General features: G+C 40.4%; 1 protein-coding gene across 1 annotated transcript in view; it reads right to left on the bottom strand.

Moving 5' to 3' along the window:
- ube2e2 (ubiquitin-conjugating enzyme E2E 2) overlaps positions 1-17,093 on the bottom strand; it is a 191,759-nt gene that overhangs the window by 162,453 nt on the left and 12,213 nt on the right. The window contains exons 2-3 of the mRNA XM_007895486.2: positions 12,322-12,504; positions 5,879-5,929 (exon numbers count right to left, since the gene is read on the bottom strand). Coding sequence (XP_007893677.1) covers positions 5,879-5,929; positions 12,322-12,497 — 227 coding nt within the window. The 5' untranslated portion in view covers positions 12,498-12,504. The remainder of the gene's footprint in view (positions 1-5,878; positions 5,930-12,321; positions 12,505-17,093) is intronic.

Here is a 17,093-nt window from a genome sequence, read left to right as displayed (position 1 = left end):
TTACAATCTAGTTGTTTTTTTTAATGATAATACCTGTTTTATTATAGAATACTGTTTTATCCGTAAGCAGATTAGCTTTTGATGTCACTTTTGCTAGTGGTGTTCATACCAATTGTTTTTTTTAATGTCAATATCATAGCGTTTACAAATTGTCCAGTTATTCTTCTGCTTCTTATATAATTGTGGACCCCAATGTTTACTTACCAAATAAATCCAAGATATGCACAGAGAGACATTCAGGTCACTTAAAAAATGCCAGCTGGCTTCTCTTGCACAAAACAATGGGCAACTTCTAGGTTATCAGATCTCTGCCAGCGTCACTTCCAATATCCAGAAGGTAACATCAGCAGCAATTTGATGATTCAATCCACTATTCATTAGCGCAGGAAGCCAACTGCTTTCTGCACACATGTGCAGGGATTGCATAATTGCTGACCTGACTGGTGATTGTGCCCCATTATACCTCTGGTTGGATTTTATGGGCAGTAGCTACTGCATGCTATCAACTCAACTGACAAACATTTAGTTGGCATTAGTCACACAAAGATACCGCCTAGTCAAACATATTCTGCACCATTTCCAGTTGTAGATTTAATCTTCAAAATTAACGTCACAACAATTTTAGCAGATCCAGTCAAAGTAAATCCTACACAAATAGACGTTACCTTCTGGATATCACTGTACAAACCATCAATTATTTTACGAAAATTATTGTAACGGGTTACCAATTTAACGATTTGACACCTGCTAGTAAAATACTAATTATTTAAGTCAAAAGCACTGTAACAATGCTTTAAACTGAAAGACTGCACCACACTTGGCAGTTCACTGAGTAAAGTGCTGTTGTGCTTTGCTAGTTATTCTGAGCCCTTGTATATTAGTAAATCTATGGGGAGAATTTCCATCAAAGTATAGATGTACTCTTTAGGCAACATTTCAGAGTATCCAGAATTTTTTTTAAATGTCTTAACTTTTAAGTTTTAATAATAATAATAATCCTTTCATTTGATATAGCGCTTTTCGTGAAAAGGACGTCGGGAGGAAGTCCCAAAGCGCTTCACAGAACACACTGTAAAGTGAATTGACTGTATATTTGTGGGCAAAAGCGGCAGCCCTTTTCTGTAGTTTCAAATTAAAACAGTATTTAACAATTTGCTAAATTCTGGACACTGAATGTAGCTAATCCTCCGCTCCACCCTCGGTGGCCGTGCCTTCAGCCACTATGCCCGGACGCTCTGGAACTCCCTTCCCCACTCCCTTCATCTCGCTCCCTCTCTTCCTATTTTCAGGTCTCTGCTGAAGACCTTTCTCTTCGACCGTGCCTTTGGTCACCTTCCCCCCCATCCCCTGGGTCAGGGCCGGGATCCATTACTGTAAAGCGCTCTGAGACGCCATCCGGCGTGGAGGGCGCTAATAAATCTAAGTTGTTGTTGTTGTTATCTAGACGTAGTTTAAATTTCTCCCCACTTGCCTCATATTTTCTTTAGGAACTATACCATGAGTTCTGGAAAACTACTGTCTGGATGTTTGATTTACAACAGTATACTCCAACCAATTAACAAGGTTTAAAATCACTGTTAATCTTCACTCTTTTTATAACTTCAAGAAGGTAATAATATCATTGCATTTGATAAAAGAGCCAAAACATGTCATCGAAAAGTCTCAATGCAATTCACAGGATTTAATACAGTGTTGTGACTATTATGTAGGCAAATTTATTCAGGGAACTGCCACATTTGGAGCTGTCTTTTGATTTCAATCACTCTTACAGGCAACTAATTTGCACACAATATCCCAGATCGAAGAAGTCAATGATCAATTTTATCTGGAGGATTGTTGTCCAGGATACTGGGAAAAACTTCATTCACCTTTCAAATATTGTCATGGGATCTTACTGTCAACCTGAACAAACAGAACTTTTGTTTAACGTCTCATCTGAAGGGCAGCATCCCCAAGATTGCATTGGAACGTCAGCCTAAACCATAATCTCAAAGTCCCGTTGGGACTTGAACCTGCAAACTTCTGACTCAGAGGCAAGAGCTACAAACTAAGCCAAGTTGATAGCCAATTATGTTGTCACAAACTATAGCAGTTTTGAGAAGGCTTGTCTTTAGTTTAATACATCAAATTAAAACATTCTTGTGATAAAGTGCCAATTCCTAAAGTCAGCCCTGGTTTTAGTCAGCATAAGCAATTTTAGCAAGTTTCATTATTAATGGTGCCGATTATTACAATATAGATTCTTGGAAATTGTACCTCTTCCTATACTACAAAACAACAAATGGAATAATGTTGGCGTCTGGTGGGTGTCTGAGTGTCAGTTGGGAGAGGTCTAGCTTCTGAGTCAGAAGGTTGTGGGTTCAAGGCCCAGTCAGGACAATGAACTTGTATAATCTAGGCTGAAACTCAACTGCAGCAACAACAACAAATTTATATAGCAACTTTCTCATTGGAAGGGCGTACAGTGCTTGGGGTGTATTGCATTGCATTGCTACCCTGTGATAGGGGTGCTATATAAATGAAAGTTGTGTTAGAATATACACGTTTTGTACACTGCTAGAATCATAATAGATGTTGTGAATGGATTAACTTTTAAGTTAAGTGTGGGGGACAACTGGACTGGCAGTCATGGGATAGGACACATCTGTTTTTCTCTGTTTTTGAAAGAATAACGGACAGGGGCAGGGGGTCACCTCTTATCAGTAAATGACAACAAGCCCACAGAGGTAACGGTCCAAGGTACCAGTCGACACAGGATCTCGACTGAGCAATAAGTCGCTAGATTCTGACAGGGCCAACCGACAAAAGGCAACCCTCAAGAATAGCAGCTAATGAGCAAGTTGCTTAAACTGGAGGACCTTGGTACCATCCCGGGATACTGATAAGAAATAACCAGTCACTTAAAAGGAATGTACTAATGATCCCACCTTACAAAATAACAAGCATCAGATAACAGGGGTCTTAAGGACAATATGTTTGTGTGCTGAGGCACGTACACCCCATGAGGTGTTCACGTGAACCCAGCATGATTTCGACCACGTGATCTAATGTCCGCACCATGATTGGACGAACATCGGTATAAGAGTTCCCATAACTTTTGTATGGGGCCGTCCCAGGACGCGGAGACAAGGATACGGAAGATGGGGCCGTCCCGGGACGCGGAGACAAGGATACGGAAGATGGGGCCGTCCCGGGTCGCGGAGACAAGGATACGGGAGATGGGGCCGTCCCGGGACGCGGAGACAAGGATACGGGAGATGGGGCCATCCCAGGTCGCGGAGACAAGGATATGGGAGATGGGGCCGTCCCAGGTCGCGGAGACAAGGATATGGGAGATGGGGCCGTCCCAGGTCGCGGAGACAAGAGTACGGGAGATGGAAGACTGAGAGCTGGAAACACTAAGACTGAGGATATCAGATGGAAGATTGAAAGCTGTAAGCAAGAAGACTGAAAGCATGAAGAATCAAGCTTGTGTGCTGTGAAACCAGTGTTGAACTCGAGATATCTACGGTGGTATTGTTCTGTTATAAGATCTGTTGATTGTACCGGCCTTTGGTCTGACCCATTGGGATATTGGGGAATAACGAACGAATAATAATAAAACAGTCAGATATCTGGTTGCAAACGGATTTTGGCTGATTTTATTTTCTAACAGTTGTTGTTGTTGTAACAGTGGTTCAGTGGAGAAGGAGGCAGGAGAAGGAGGCAGCACCCAAGTAGTGTTGAAGCAAGGATTACTCACATTAGGGATTTTTAAAAAATATAACGTATATTCCCTATTTCCCCATTTCTAGTGTGCATTTTGGGAAAATACTCCCTTTGGACTTTAGTTCCACTTTAATATCAATGACCAGTAATAGCTTAGCAATAAAATAATCAAGTAGTAAACTACGGGTTACAAAATAGATTTGCACTGATTATTGGGCACAATTGTTAATCCTTTAGTGTGGACAAAAATAATTCACCAGCTATTAATACCTGAGACAGGTACAGTTCCCTAGTCTGCCCAGAAGCATAAAAAGGATTGAATAAAAATACCCTCACTAACTGACTAAAGTACATAATGAGCAGAATGATACACATGACAGTAATTTTAAAGCTGCAATCACATCCAGAATGCAGAAGGTAGTTATAAACACCTCAGCTTTCATTCTTCACGCTTTTGAGACTCTCTGAACCACTTGATTGTAACTCCTTTGTAATCACATTCAGACTTCCTTTATCCTCATTATAGTTTACAGATGAAATGTGTGTGAACAAATCGTTACTCCTGAAACACGCATTTCAATAATGTCTTTACAAATGCAATTCGCAGAGCGGTTTAATGAAAAAAAATCAAAGAATATATTCCATCACTTAAAAGTCAAATTGTAAATTTTGCTCAACATTTCCTTGGTCAATCCTTCCACAATCAATAGTAACACATTTCACTGGTTACTTATATTCAAGTTAGATTTTATTCAGCGTACTCATACATACTATTTAATAAGGAATATTTCTAATTTCTATAACAGAAACATTTATGCAAATCAAAAGCAATACATTTATTTTGATTTTCAACTACTTTCTATGCCTGCTGAAATCCAGTTTCGGATGAATCAGAATAATGACAGTACAATGTCAATCCATGTGCAAAATTTTAAAACATTACAATACAACATGTTTATTACACATTGGAGTCTCATCGTAATTGAATTCAGATAGCAGATTGCTCTTTCAAGGTTGGTGTCAAACATTTCCTTCAACAATAATTAGTTTAAGTCATTTTTAAAATGTTGATCAAAGTAGCATAACTTAATTCTGCCAAAACATACTACTTACATTACTGCCCTTAAATTCTAAGGTCTTAAACGTGAAACAAGCCTCAATGTCTTACTAACCATTTTACGCACAAGACAAGAACATGGCACTGCAGTCCTTTTGTAAAAGTTACTGTTGAAATACCAATTATAAAAAGAACCTGAAACGTATAGCTCTCAAGTTACTCAATGAAAGAAACAAAATATGTTCAAGCAGCAGGCCACACATGTTAAAGATGCCATGCTGAAAAACTAATCAATCAAAACTTTCAAATCAAAATTGTAATGTTTGAGAACAACATACAGTAAAGGTCAACTGCAGTAAGTCAAACAGTAGCACATTGATATTAGCATTGATCACCATAATAAAACATAAGACTTCTAGATAGTGAATAAATGGTTACAACCAAAACTCATTTCTTAAAACAATGATAAACTTTCTAATTTAGTTTATCCATTTTTTTGAAAAATGTTCTCCCATTGGCATATACCTCTGCTCCCAGTGCCTAATTTTCTTATGCTATGTGGGAGGGGGGGAAGGGCGAGGAAAGAAAGGTCAGCAGTTCCCACTCAATTGCACAGGGAATCATAGCCAAGCCTAATCTCTCTTCACTGTCACACACCACACGTAGAGGATTCTGAAGAGCAACCAGGAGCAGAAACTTAGCTGGTTTTCCCCTCCCCAAGCCTGGGGAAACTTAAGTTCCCACACAGCCCAACTGACACCAGAGAACTCAGCATTGATTCAAACTCGTGAATTCCCTGTTCATAACGTAGTTCTAGCCATATCTTATTTTAAAAGAAAGATTTAAATAGCAAATAGAAAGCACATCCTAATCAAACAGTGCCAAAAATGCTCAAGAACAAGACACATAACTCTTTATTCACTGCTGCTGACTTCATCAACTTCAATCTTTTTTCCATACAATTCTGGAAATCACACAACTTGTCAATGCAAACAATTCTTCTAATATTTCACAAGCTTGCAAAAGGACCAAGAAGAAATATTACCTCAGTGAAATATGATCTGTACAACAATCCAACAAAAGCACATATTTTAAACAAACAACTGTTCTTACCTGCAGTTGGGAGGAGGATCCAACGTGATCTCTGCAAGTTCTTTCTGAATCCTACAGAAAAACATATGGCAAACGCATTCAAAAGGCATCCAAATTTCTTGTACTTATTTATTGAAATATGACATTAGAAGAGAAGTGAACCTAGTTTTCATTTTTCAAAGTCATTTTTGCACTGTAGAGTGGATCCAAAATGCAAATAAATATTATATTCAAACATTTTAATAAAATTGAAACTCAAAAGCATTTTTGCATGTTATATGCACCCACTCATATAATATCTGCTGCATCCATTTAAGATACATCAAGATCTTTTCTAGAGCACAGTGAAGATAAGTGGAACATGTGAATAGAGCTTGATAATACTGTTACATCAGGCACTTGCTGGGACACCTAGAAAAAGATCCTGAATGAAATTATATAAATAGAGCACCAGGAGTGAACAAGGGGTTCATCGGAATTGGATACCTGTATGCTGATTCATCTATTTGCCCAATAAAGGGGCTCTGTAAACACCTTTGATATCAGAGTTGTATGCCGCTTTCGACACGGTCGACCACTCCATCCTCATACACCACCTCTCCTTACTTAATCTACACGGACCTGCCCTTGCCTGGTTAGATTCCTATTTCTCTCACCGTCTCCACTTTGTTGCCTCTAACTGTTTCTCCTCCAGCCCCCGCACTGTCACATCTGGCGTCCCCCAGGTCTCTGTCCTTGGCCCTCTCCTCTTTAATATCTATATGCCGCCCCTTGGTGACATCATCCGCAGACATGGGGTCAACTTCCACATGTATGCGGATGACACCCAACTCTATCTTTCTGCCTCCAACCTCATCTCCAGGACCACTGCTGTCCTCACAGACTGCCTGTCAGACATCAAGTTCAATTCCCGGCAGGGCGAAACCTTGGGCAAGTTTCCTTACTCCACACGCCTAATAATAATCCCTCCAAAAACCAAAAACAATAATAAATTGGTCGTTTTCAGTCTATGACTGTTTGTGGGACATTGCTGTGCGCAATTGGCTGCCGCATTCGCCCACAAATATACAGTCAATTCACTTTACAGTGTGTTCTGTGAAGCACTTTGGGACGTCCTCCCGATGTGAAAAGCGCTATATCAAATGCAAGGATTATTATTATTATTATTATTAAGTCCTGGATGAGGGCAAATTTCCTACAGTTGAATGTGAGCAAGACTGAGGCCCTCCTGATTGTCTCGCGCCAGCGCCTCAGCACTTCAGGCTCTGGCAGCATCAACCTCCATGGTTGCACACTACAACTCACCAGCCAGTCAGGAACCGAGGTGTCTTGTTCGACCCTCAACTGTTTTTTCTCCCCCACATTCAAGCCATGACTCGCTCTGCCTTCCCTCACCTCCATAACATCGCCCAACTCTGCCACTATCTCACCCCTCAGGCCCTGAAACTCTTGTTCATGCCTTCACCACCTCCAGGCTCAACTATGCAAACGCGCTGCTTGTCGGCCTTCCCAACTCCTCCCTCCACAGGCTGCAGATAATCCAGAACTCTGCAGCTCGTGTCCTCTCCGTACCAAACTCCGTGACCCCATCTCTCCCCCATTCTCGCCCAACTCCGTTGGCTCCCTATCCTTTAGAGGACCAGGATTTTGAACTCACCTACAAAGCCCTCAATGGTTTTGCCCGACCCCATTTCTGTGACCTCCTAACAAATGAACAAATCAAGTATGTGAGACTAGCCAATGGAAAAGGTCAAAATCTTCACAAGCATTCATCATAGTCCAAAGGGAAACTGGGCAGATTAGAAAACAATCTACTGGACTGGATGCTGATGGTGAGAGCAGAGGGAAAAACTGAACACAGTGAAAATACAACTGCAAAATCACATGCTATGCCACAAAGATGGATGATTCCCACAGATTTCAAAGTTAGCCTAAACTCAGTGCTTGTAGTTAAAGAGAAATCTGCTGTGTAAGCAATTCTACCACAATGGACCACGTATTGATACCTGACAGTGAGCAAAAGGTATCCAGTTTTCAGGGCTTCATGCAGGTGTGTACAATGTATCATTTCCCAGAAGAAACAAATAGTGGCAGAAAAGGCCATTCAATACCATGTGTTTGTGCTGGCTCTCTGAAATAGTTGTCCATTAAGTTCAATTTCCCTGCCTTTTCCCCAATACTCTTCTCCTTTTCCGATTCAAAAATATATATTGTGATATTTATTTTATTCCTTAATATGAATTCTGCCTCAACCATTAATCGTCCTTGTTGAAGGCAACACTTGGCCATCGTTGTGTTTACTACTGTGTTGATTTATATGGATACAAAGAATCATTTGAAGATTGTGTTTATTTTTTTGAAAACCAAAACACTACCCAGATGAAAAATTAAGTTTCAGCGTCATGGTCAAGCAAACAGAAGGGGTTGGATAACCAGAGACCTGATGCATGACTGAGGGAATACAGTGTTAGCAAGAAAAATAGATATTTATAATTATAATAATCCTTGCATTTGAGAAAAGCGCTTTTCATGTCTTCTAGACTTCTCAAAGCACTTCAAAGAATAGACTGTAAAGGGAATTGACTGTCAATTTGTGGGCGAAATGCGGCAGCCAATTGCGCACAGCAGTTTATTTATTTAATCCTTAGTTCTCTTGTCACTGGATTTCAAGCAAACTTATATCGTAGCTGCATGGGATATTTTTTTACAGCAAACACAGATCACACCAGCTGTCATACCTAGCTGTATAACAGATTTTTGTGCAGTTAAAATGAGTTGTTGTAATAATAAATAATCCTTGCATTTGATATAGCACTTATGAAGTCCAAAAGAGACAAGAAGTCTTAAAGTGCTTCATAAGTAATCGTTGTCTTGTGTAGCAACTATGCATTTGAAGGAAAACGCAGCACCCATGAAGTGAATGACCAGTTTTCTGGAGAATTGTTGGCCAGGATATCATGATGGGATCTTTAGACAGGGAGCTCAAAGCACTGATGTGACATGAACCCACAACTTTCTGACCCAGAATCAAGAGTGTTATAACTGAGCGAAGATGACACACTTAAAATTGGCCCTTCATAATCTTCTGTCAAGAAATATGTGTGAAAAATTCATGCAATGGTTCCTGTGCTCACATAACAGCTTTTAACAGAAGTTTATATTGAGTGCCCTTAAACACAAAAAANGATTTTATCAGATTCCATAAGATTTTTACATTTCAATGGTGATAAGACTAACTGTCAATATTTCATATAAAATAAATACATTTACTTTTCTTTGATTAAATGAAAGGTAACTTGCACAGCAGGAACATTCTAGAACAGTGTGAAATTAATGTTTCTCTTTATTTCATTCACTTCTTCAACTCTTATTTGCATTTCAACCAAGTTAAGGTATATTGTTCTCTGGGACATGTGTAAACAAGACAGGAAGAGGATCACCATTTTTCATAGATTAATAGTTTACAACAACAACAACAACAACAAGATTCCATTTATAAAGCGCCTTTCACGTCAGGAGGACATCCCAAGGCGCTGCGAGTTTAAATAGTTTAAAGAGAGATATTAGGTTGTCTTTAGTACATGTGTTACAAAATTAGCCTAAAACAGAAGCGGCATTCAGGAAAGAAAATGTTGAAAAGGCAACACTCTTTGCACTGTAATGGATAGTATTTTACTGCGAATTTTAATTGAGGGGGACATTTGGCAATGCTAGCATTTTTGGGTTTGATGGTAGTCTATCAATGGAATCTCGATTCTCCTCCCTCTACACCAGCAGTAGGGAGCTACAATCAACACTCCCAAATAGTGTTAAATTCGGGCAAATTTTGGAGCTGAACAATTTTCATTTTTGGTGAACTGATAAAACCACACAGAAGAATCAGAAAGATGGACACCATCCACACATTTTGACAGCAATTAGAGAGTACAAAAATATTAGGTTAACCTTTCACCCTGCATTTTGGCAGTACGTGAGAATGCATAAAATTTCAAGCAGTTAGTACTGATTTAAATTGTTGTGCTACAACCAAGAGAGGAGACTTTAACAAGAGAACGGTTTTCTAACTTTATCAATACCAAAAAGTGTTACCGCACAATGGGAGCAGAATGTAGTCTAAATTTTGTACTAAAGCATGGTCTGAATTTCAGAATAATTTTTTAGTGTAAAACCCTTAAATCAAATCTGGCCATGAATTTCAAAGCAACACTAGAGCTGGTACTCTATAAACAGGAACCCGGAGTTACACTATTTATAGTACAGCTTAAAATCACATTTATTACAATCATTTAACCAAATTGCTTCATGAGATTAAAACACAGTGGAGAAGAGTAGTAGGATGGTCTTCTTGACAAAACATATTCCCATACAGATGCCAAGAAAAGTAATTCCTGGGAGACATGTAAATATGAAAAAGAAAGCCTGCAACTTTTACTGTTCATATTTCAAAATTAAATCTTTCATGACTTTATCTCAGAGCTCATAGGGAATGAAGATAAGAGTCGACACCCAAAGCATTTGCCTATGTTTCTATTTTAGATGCTGATTGTTTATCTGAAATAAAATTTGTTTTTTTTAATAAATATTATTTTTAATTTATATGCTGGACATTATGAAACTAGTCGCATCAAGATTTTGTACCAACTTTATGTAAATCCCAAGTTACACACTCCTCCTCCTCCTCCTCTGAAATTAAACTGATTGAGATTTCATTTTGAAATAATAAATGGAGTAAACATTGCACATCTTTTTTTATGTGCCCTTCTCTTAAAACAGCTTTAGGTCAGCTTGAAATCTATGTGGGCAATTGTGGGGTCATATTTTACCAAAGTACACTGCTTTGCCCCACTTTAGATTGGCCTCAGAAAGCAATTTGGCAGAAATAAATGCGACAAATTTAGGCTCTACTACAACAGTGATTTAAAAAGAACAAGATACAGTATCATTACTGCGCGTCTTATAGCCGCTAAACAGCGCCATTCTGAATCATTTGCAATGCAGTTATTTCAGGTACGTCTGTGATTGCAACTTCAAGAAAGAAAGCTCACTATCAATATGGAACTAGATTTTCCAGTTGAATGCATTCTAGCTTTTTCGAAAAAAATCCCACATTTAAAATTTACCACACAGATTACTTTCCCAAACAAAATGCTGACCTAATCCCAAACTTCAACCAAATACTGTTTGCTATATATTTAGCAAATAGTACATGTATGTTTGTATGGTGGAAGAGAAGTACAAGAATATGATTCTCTCTCCTTCCTTGAGAAAAAAACACAGCCTCCACTTGCTATTTCACAAAGGCTATACACCTGACACAGAAATGTTATGGGTGAAATCTGTGTTCCTGCTGCTTTATAATAGAGCATATTAGAATACAAATAGATGCTTTTTGTTCTGTTTAACAATTATGTAAATTCAGAAGATTTACGATTAGAAGCACTGTAAATTGAAATGTCTGCCACAAAGACTTGACACTAACAATCTGACTGAGATCAGTAAACACTTCATATATGGTAACTGATGTGTGTAGATATTAAGAGTGTATTTTTAACATTATTTATCAATTTTAGGTAGAAGTAGCAACTTCAGACAGAAAAACAGAATCAAACACCTGCAACAACATATAAAACATAATCTTTCATCTAGGAAAAAGGTATCCCCTGCAGTAGGTCTATCTGATATGTATTCTAGTTCAACAAATTCTGACCTCCAGAGGTCCATCTCTTGATTTATAGCACCATTAAAACTAATCAGAAGGATGAATTTACTTTTCAAGTTTGGTTTGGATTAATTAAAGAATCAATTCCTTAAACCAGATCTTGACTACTTTATCATTGCAACAGTGTGCATAATTTATCCATTGCTGGATTCCTATGCTATTTAGGAAATGGTAAGATTGTAGGCTGAGAATGATCAATTTTAATCTGAGCAGTCAAGCCAGGTGCATAATAACAGCCCTTATGGGTAGCAGAAGTACTACTTAAGAAATGAAAAATATATATTTGTATGAAATAACTGGTAACTGAGTCATCACCGTTTTAGCACTTTCCAGGACCATCAACTTTAAAGGAATGGAGGTCTTTCAAAAAAGTTTTTTTTATAAAAAAAGCAGTTTTATTTTCAAGAATCCCAGAACATAATTTAGTCCAATTCCATGTCCTGCCAACATCAATTCAAATTGTTTAAATTCTTCATAGTAAAAAAATTGTTGGGTGGGGGGGGGGGCTGTAAAAAATCTCAAATCTATATAGATTAAGTGATGATTTCCTATTTTAAAAATAGAGCTACCCGCTGAAAATAGTGCAAAGTAGTTGTATAAATTGACTTGTGACAGCTATGATGTGACAAACCCATTCTGATTTTATTTTTCTGATAGACACAAAAAGATGGTTATTTTGACAATCACTGTCTTCCTGCGCGTACATCTACATCAAACAAAACAATCAGTTTTGAGAAAGACCTACCTTTTAGCGCTAGTTGAAAGTTTAGCTGCAGTTTTGCTGGAAATTTTGGCATCTTTTTTCTTGGGTTGTGGTTGTTCTCTCTCTTGCTCTGGCTGAGAACCTTCGCGCTGATCACCATCTGAACTGCCACTACTGGTACTGGGGCTATCATCTGCCCTCTGCGACTCACAAGACATCTTGCTCCTTCGGGAATATAAAACAAATAAATTAAATGGACATTATTTTTTACATCTGCACTCCCATACAAGAAACAAAGTTAGAAAACCTTACGGTTTCAACTCTTTGAAAGGGCATTGTACAATGTATCCCATTTATTGCAATTTTTTAAACGTTACATTCATTTTAAAGAGTAAACATGATAAAATACATATTCAAGTATGTGCAGCCATTCAAGATTAGACACTTTTGACAGGTTGCAAAACATTTGTGAAATTGTTAAGTCAACATTACACCTTTCCAGTGCTCAAGTTTGCAACACGTCTCATAATATTGACAAAGGAAGTCAATTACGTTATGCGGAGCTAAACGGACACCAGGGTGATGGTGTGTTTATGTTTGTGACCACACATTAATCCCAAGATTAATTACACAAACAGTGTCGACGATGTGCTGGGGTGGAGGGGGGGCGGGGGAGAGAGAAGAAAATGAGGAAGATGAGTCCTACATTTGATAAGCCAAGTCAGATACAGAAATAACAAAACTAAAGCAGCTTTTCAACCACCACCCCCCACGCCACACACCGGCTGCTGCTCACATTTTTATTATGACTGTGTGTGTATGTGCGTGGTGTGTGAGCGTGTGTGTCTGTGTGTGCATTAAGGGGGGTTGTATCAGTTCCGAGTCAGTGACTAGCAACAGAAAAATCAGTCAGTGAGCAATAACTGATGTGCTAAAGGCCTTTATCTGCTTTTCTCTCACACACACAGCACTAGCACACACACACACACAGCACTAGCACACACACACACACAGCACTAGCACACACACACAGCACTAGCACACACACAGCACTAGCACACACACACACACACAGCACATACACACACACAAACACAGCACTAGCACACACACACACACAGCACTAGCACACACACACACACAGCACTAGCACACACACACACACACAGCACTAGCACACACACACACACACAGCACTAACACACACACACACAGCACTAGCACACACACACACAGCACTAGCACACACACACACAGCACTAGCACACACACACACACACACACACAGCACTAGCACACACACACACAGCACAGCACAACACACACACACACAGCACAGCGCACACACACACAGCACATACACACACACAGCACTGGCACACACACAGCACAGCACACACACACACACACACAGCACTAGCACACACACACACAGCACTAGCACACACAAACAGCACTAGCACACACACACACAGCACGAGCACACACACACACACACAGCACTAGCACACACACACACAGCACGAGCACACACACCACACACCAGCACTAGTATCTGCTGTGTGTGTGTGTATGTGCTAGTGCTGTGTGTGTGTGTGTATGCTAGTGCTGTGTGTGTGTGTGTGTATGTGCTAGTGCTGTGTGTGTATATGTGCTAGTGCTGTGTGTGTATATGTGCTAGTGCTGTGTGTGTGTATGTGCTATTTCTTGTGTGCATGTGCTAGTGCTGTGTGTGTGTATGTGCTGTGTGTGTATGTGCTGTGTGTGTATGTGCTAGTGCTGTGCGTGTACGTGCTAGTGCTGTGTGTGTATGCTAGTGCTGTGTGTGTGTGTGTGTATGTGCTGTGTGTGTGTGTATGTGCTAGTGCTGTATGTGTGTATGTGCTGTGTGTGTGTATGTGCTGTGTGTGTGTGTATGTGCTAGTGCTGTATGTGTGCTAGTGCTGTGTGTGTGTATGTGCTGTGTGTGTGTGTATGTGCTAGTGCTGTATGTGTGCTAGTGCTGTGTGTGTGTATGTGCTGTGTGTGTGTGTATGTGCTAGTGCTGTATGTGTATCCTTGGGACGTCCTCCGGAAGTGGAAGGTGCTATACAAATGTAATCTTGTTGTTGTAGTGCTGTGTGTGTGTGTGTATGTGCTGTGCATGTGCTGTGTGTATGTACTAGTGCTGTTTGTGTGTATGTGGTAGTGCTGTGTGTGTGTGTGTATGTATGTGCTGTGTGTATGTATGTGCTAGTGCTGTGTATATGTGCTAGTGCTGTGTGTTTGTGCTTGTGCTGTGTATATGTTCTAGTGCTGTGTGTGTGTATGTATGTGCTGTGTGTATGTATGTGCTAGTGCTGTGTATATGTGCTAGTGCTGTGTGTGTGTGCTAGTGCTATGTGTATCCCTCCCCTCCCTTCTCCCCCCCCCTATAATAATAATAATCCTTGCATTTGATATAGCGCTTTTCACGTCGGGAGGATGTCCCAAAGCGCTTCACAGAACACACTGTAAAGTGAATTGACTGTATATTTGTGGGCGAACGCGGCAGCCAATTGCGCACAGCAATGTCCCACAAACAGCCGTGGATTGAAAATGACCAATTTATTATTGTTTTTGGTTTTGGAGGGATTATTATTAGGGTTGTGTGTGGAGTAAGGAAACTTGCCCGAGGTTTCGCCCTCTGCCTGGAATTGAACTCAGGTCTCTCACTTGCAAAGTGAGTGCTCTAACCACTGAGCTACAGGACTCCCCTGACCCCGGCTCGGGTCTGAAATGCTGTACTCTGTCCAGCGCTTTGGGACGTCCTCCCGACGTGAAAGGCGCTATACAAATGTAATCTTCTTCCTGTTGCTGCTGTGTGTGTGTGTGTGTGTGTATATGTGCTAGTGCTGTGTGTGTATGTCTATGTGCTAGTGCTGCGTGTGTATGTGCTAATGCGTGTGTGTATCTATGTGCTGGTGCTGTGTGTATATATATTTATGTGCGAGTGATGTGTGTGTATGTGCTGGTGCTGTGTATGTGCAACAACAACAAAATTACATTTGTACAGTGCCTTTCACATCAGGAGGATGTCCCAAGGTGCTGGACAGTCAGTGTTTCGGACCCGAGCTGGGGGTCGGGGTAGGGAGGATGGAGGGCAGGGGGGGAAAGCAGGGAGATCGAAAACACGGTCGAAGAGGAGGGTCTTGAGATTGGACTTGAAGTGGGCAAGGGAGGGGACGAGGCGGAGGGACTGCGCGATGGAGTTCCAGAGGGTGGGGGCAGAGTGGCAGAAGACCTGCCCTCAAATAATGTGGCAGGCGGGGTGGGGGATGCGAAGCAGGCTGGAGCCCGCTGAGCGGAGCGAGCGAGCAGGATGGTAGGGGGTTAGGAGGTTGCAGAGGTAGGGGGGGAGCAAGACCATGGAGGGTTTTGAAGGTGAGAACCAGGATTTTGAACTGTATCCTCTGTGTGATGGGAAGCCAGTGGAGTCGGGTGAGGATGGGGGTGATAGGGTCACGGAGCCTCGTGCGGGAGAGGATACGGGCTGCAGAGTTCTGGATGATCAGCAGTCTATGGAGGGAGGAGTTGGGGCGGCCGACAAGCAAGTGTGCTAGTGTTGTGTAGGTATGTGTGTATATATATGTGTGTGTGTGTGTGTGCTTGTGCTGTGTGTGTGTGCAAATGTTAGTGCTGTGTGCATTTAGTATTTTGGAAAATTCTTAAATTTAACTTCATTTAAAAACTGGGTTTTTGGAGATCTTTTTAAGAACTGCAGAACTAGCTTGCCAATTAAGTCACAGTTTAAGAATTTTCCAAAATAATGCACAATTTACATTTTAAGAAAATAGTCTTACAAATAAGACTATGAATATTTTCAGGCATCACATTTGACATCATGAGAAATAATTCCCCCCCATAAGGAAATAAAAATCAGATGATTAGCCATATAGGAGAGGTCTGTAAGTAGAGTGGATATCTATCCAGAACTCTGCAGTGTTGTCCTCCTTCTCAAAGGTCAATTTATTCACTCACTCCCTCCACTTCAGTCATCTTTCGCCCCCCACCCCTTCAGCCCGAACCCCAGCAAACCCTGGACTGTCCAGTGCCTTAGGATTTCCTCCTGATGTGAAAAGTTCTATGTCTTTAACACCCAACTGAACAGATAGATGGGACTTTGGCTTAACATATCCAAAGTATAGCACTCTGACAACGCAGGACTGCACTGCATTGGAGTGTCATCCTAGACTATGAGCCTCAAATTCTCAACCTGAGGCTAGAATCCACCACCTTCTGAATTCAAAAGAGAGAGGGCAAACAACTCAGTCAGGCTAACACCAACTTCCTGGAAAAAACCTCAGTTTCTTTCTGGACAAGATTATTTTATGCAAAAACTAGAAAGAGAGGACAATTTGAAGTGTCAGCCACTCTCCCTGTTGGTAAAAGTCTGGCTTCTAACTGGGACTCCAAAAAATACTTTGCCACGGTCACAACTGATATTGAACAACAATAACAAACAAGACTGAAACTACAAGAATGCTAAAAGTGAATTGGATAAACATTTAAAGAGGGATCAATGAATTGGGACTGGGAGCTGGCACCATCATAGGCTGTTGATGGGCCAAATTGGCCCCTTTGTAATTTCTATTATTCTATTAAAGAGAAATAAAATGAAAAAACTGGTACTACAAATTTATTATGTGAGTAACTTTAAGAACATAACATAAGAACATAAGAAATGCTAGACAAAAAAAGATTAAGGTCCATCTAGTTTGCCTTCCACCTTCCTGATGGTCGCATGCACATATGTCCCAAACTTCCTATGTACTAGCTCCCATAATGTTATTTCC

The sequence above is a fragment of the Callorhinchus milii genome, unplaced genomic scaffold (assembly GCF_018977255.1).
Source record: "Callorhinchus milii isolate IMCB2004 unplaced genomic scaffold, IMCB_Cmil_1.0 Scaffold2, whole genome shotgun sequence".
Classification (NCBI taxonomy): domain Eukaryota; kingdom Metazoa; phylum Chordata; class Chondrichthyes; order Chimaeriformes; family Callorhinchidae; genus Callorhinchus; species Callorhinchus milii.
Note: the sequence above shows the minus strand (reverse complement) of the source record. Positions and strands in the feature narration are given on the sequence as shown.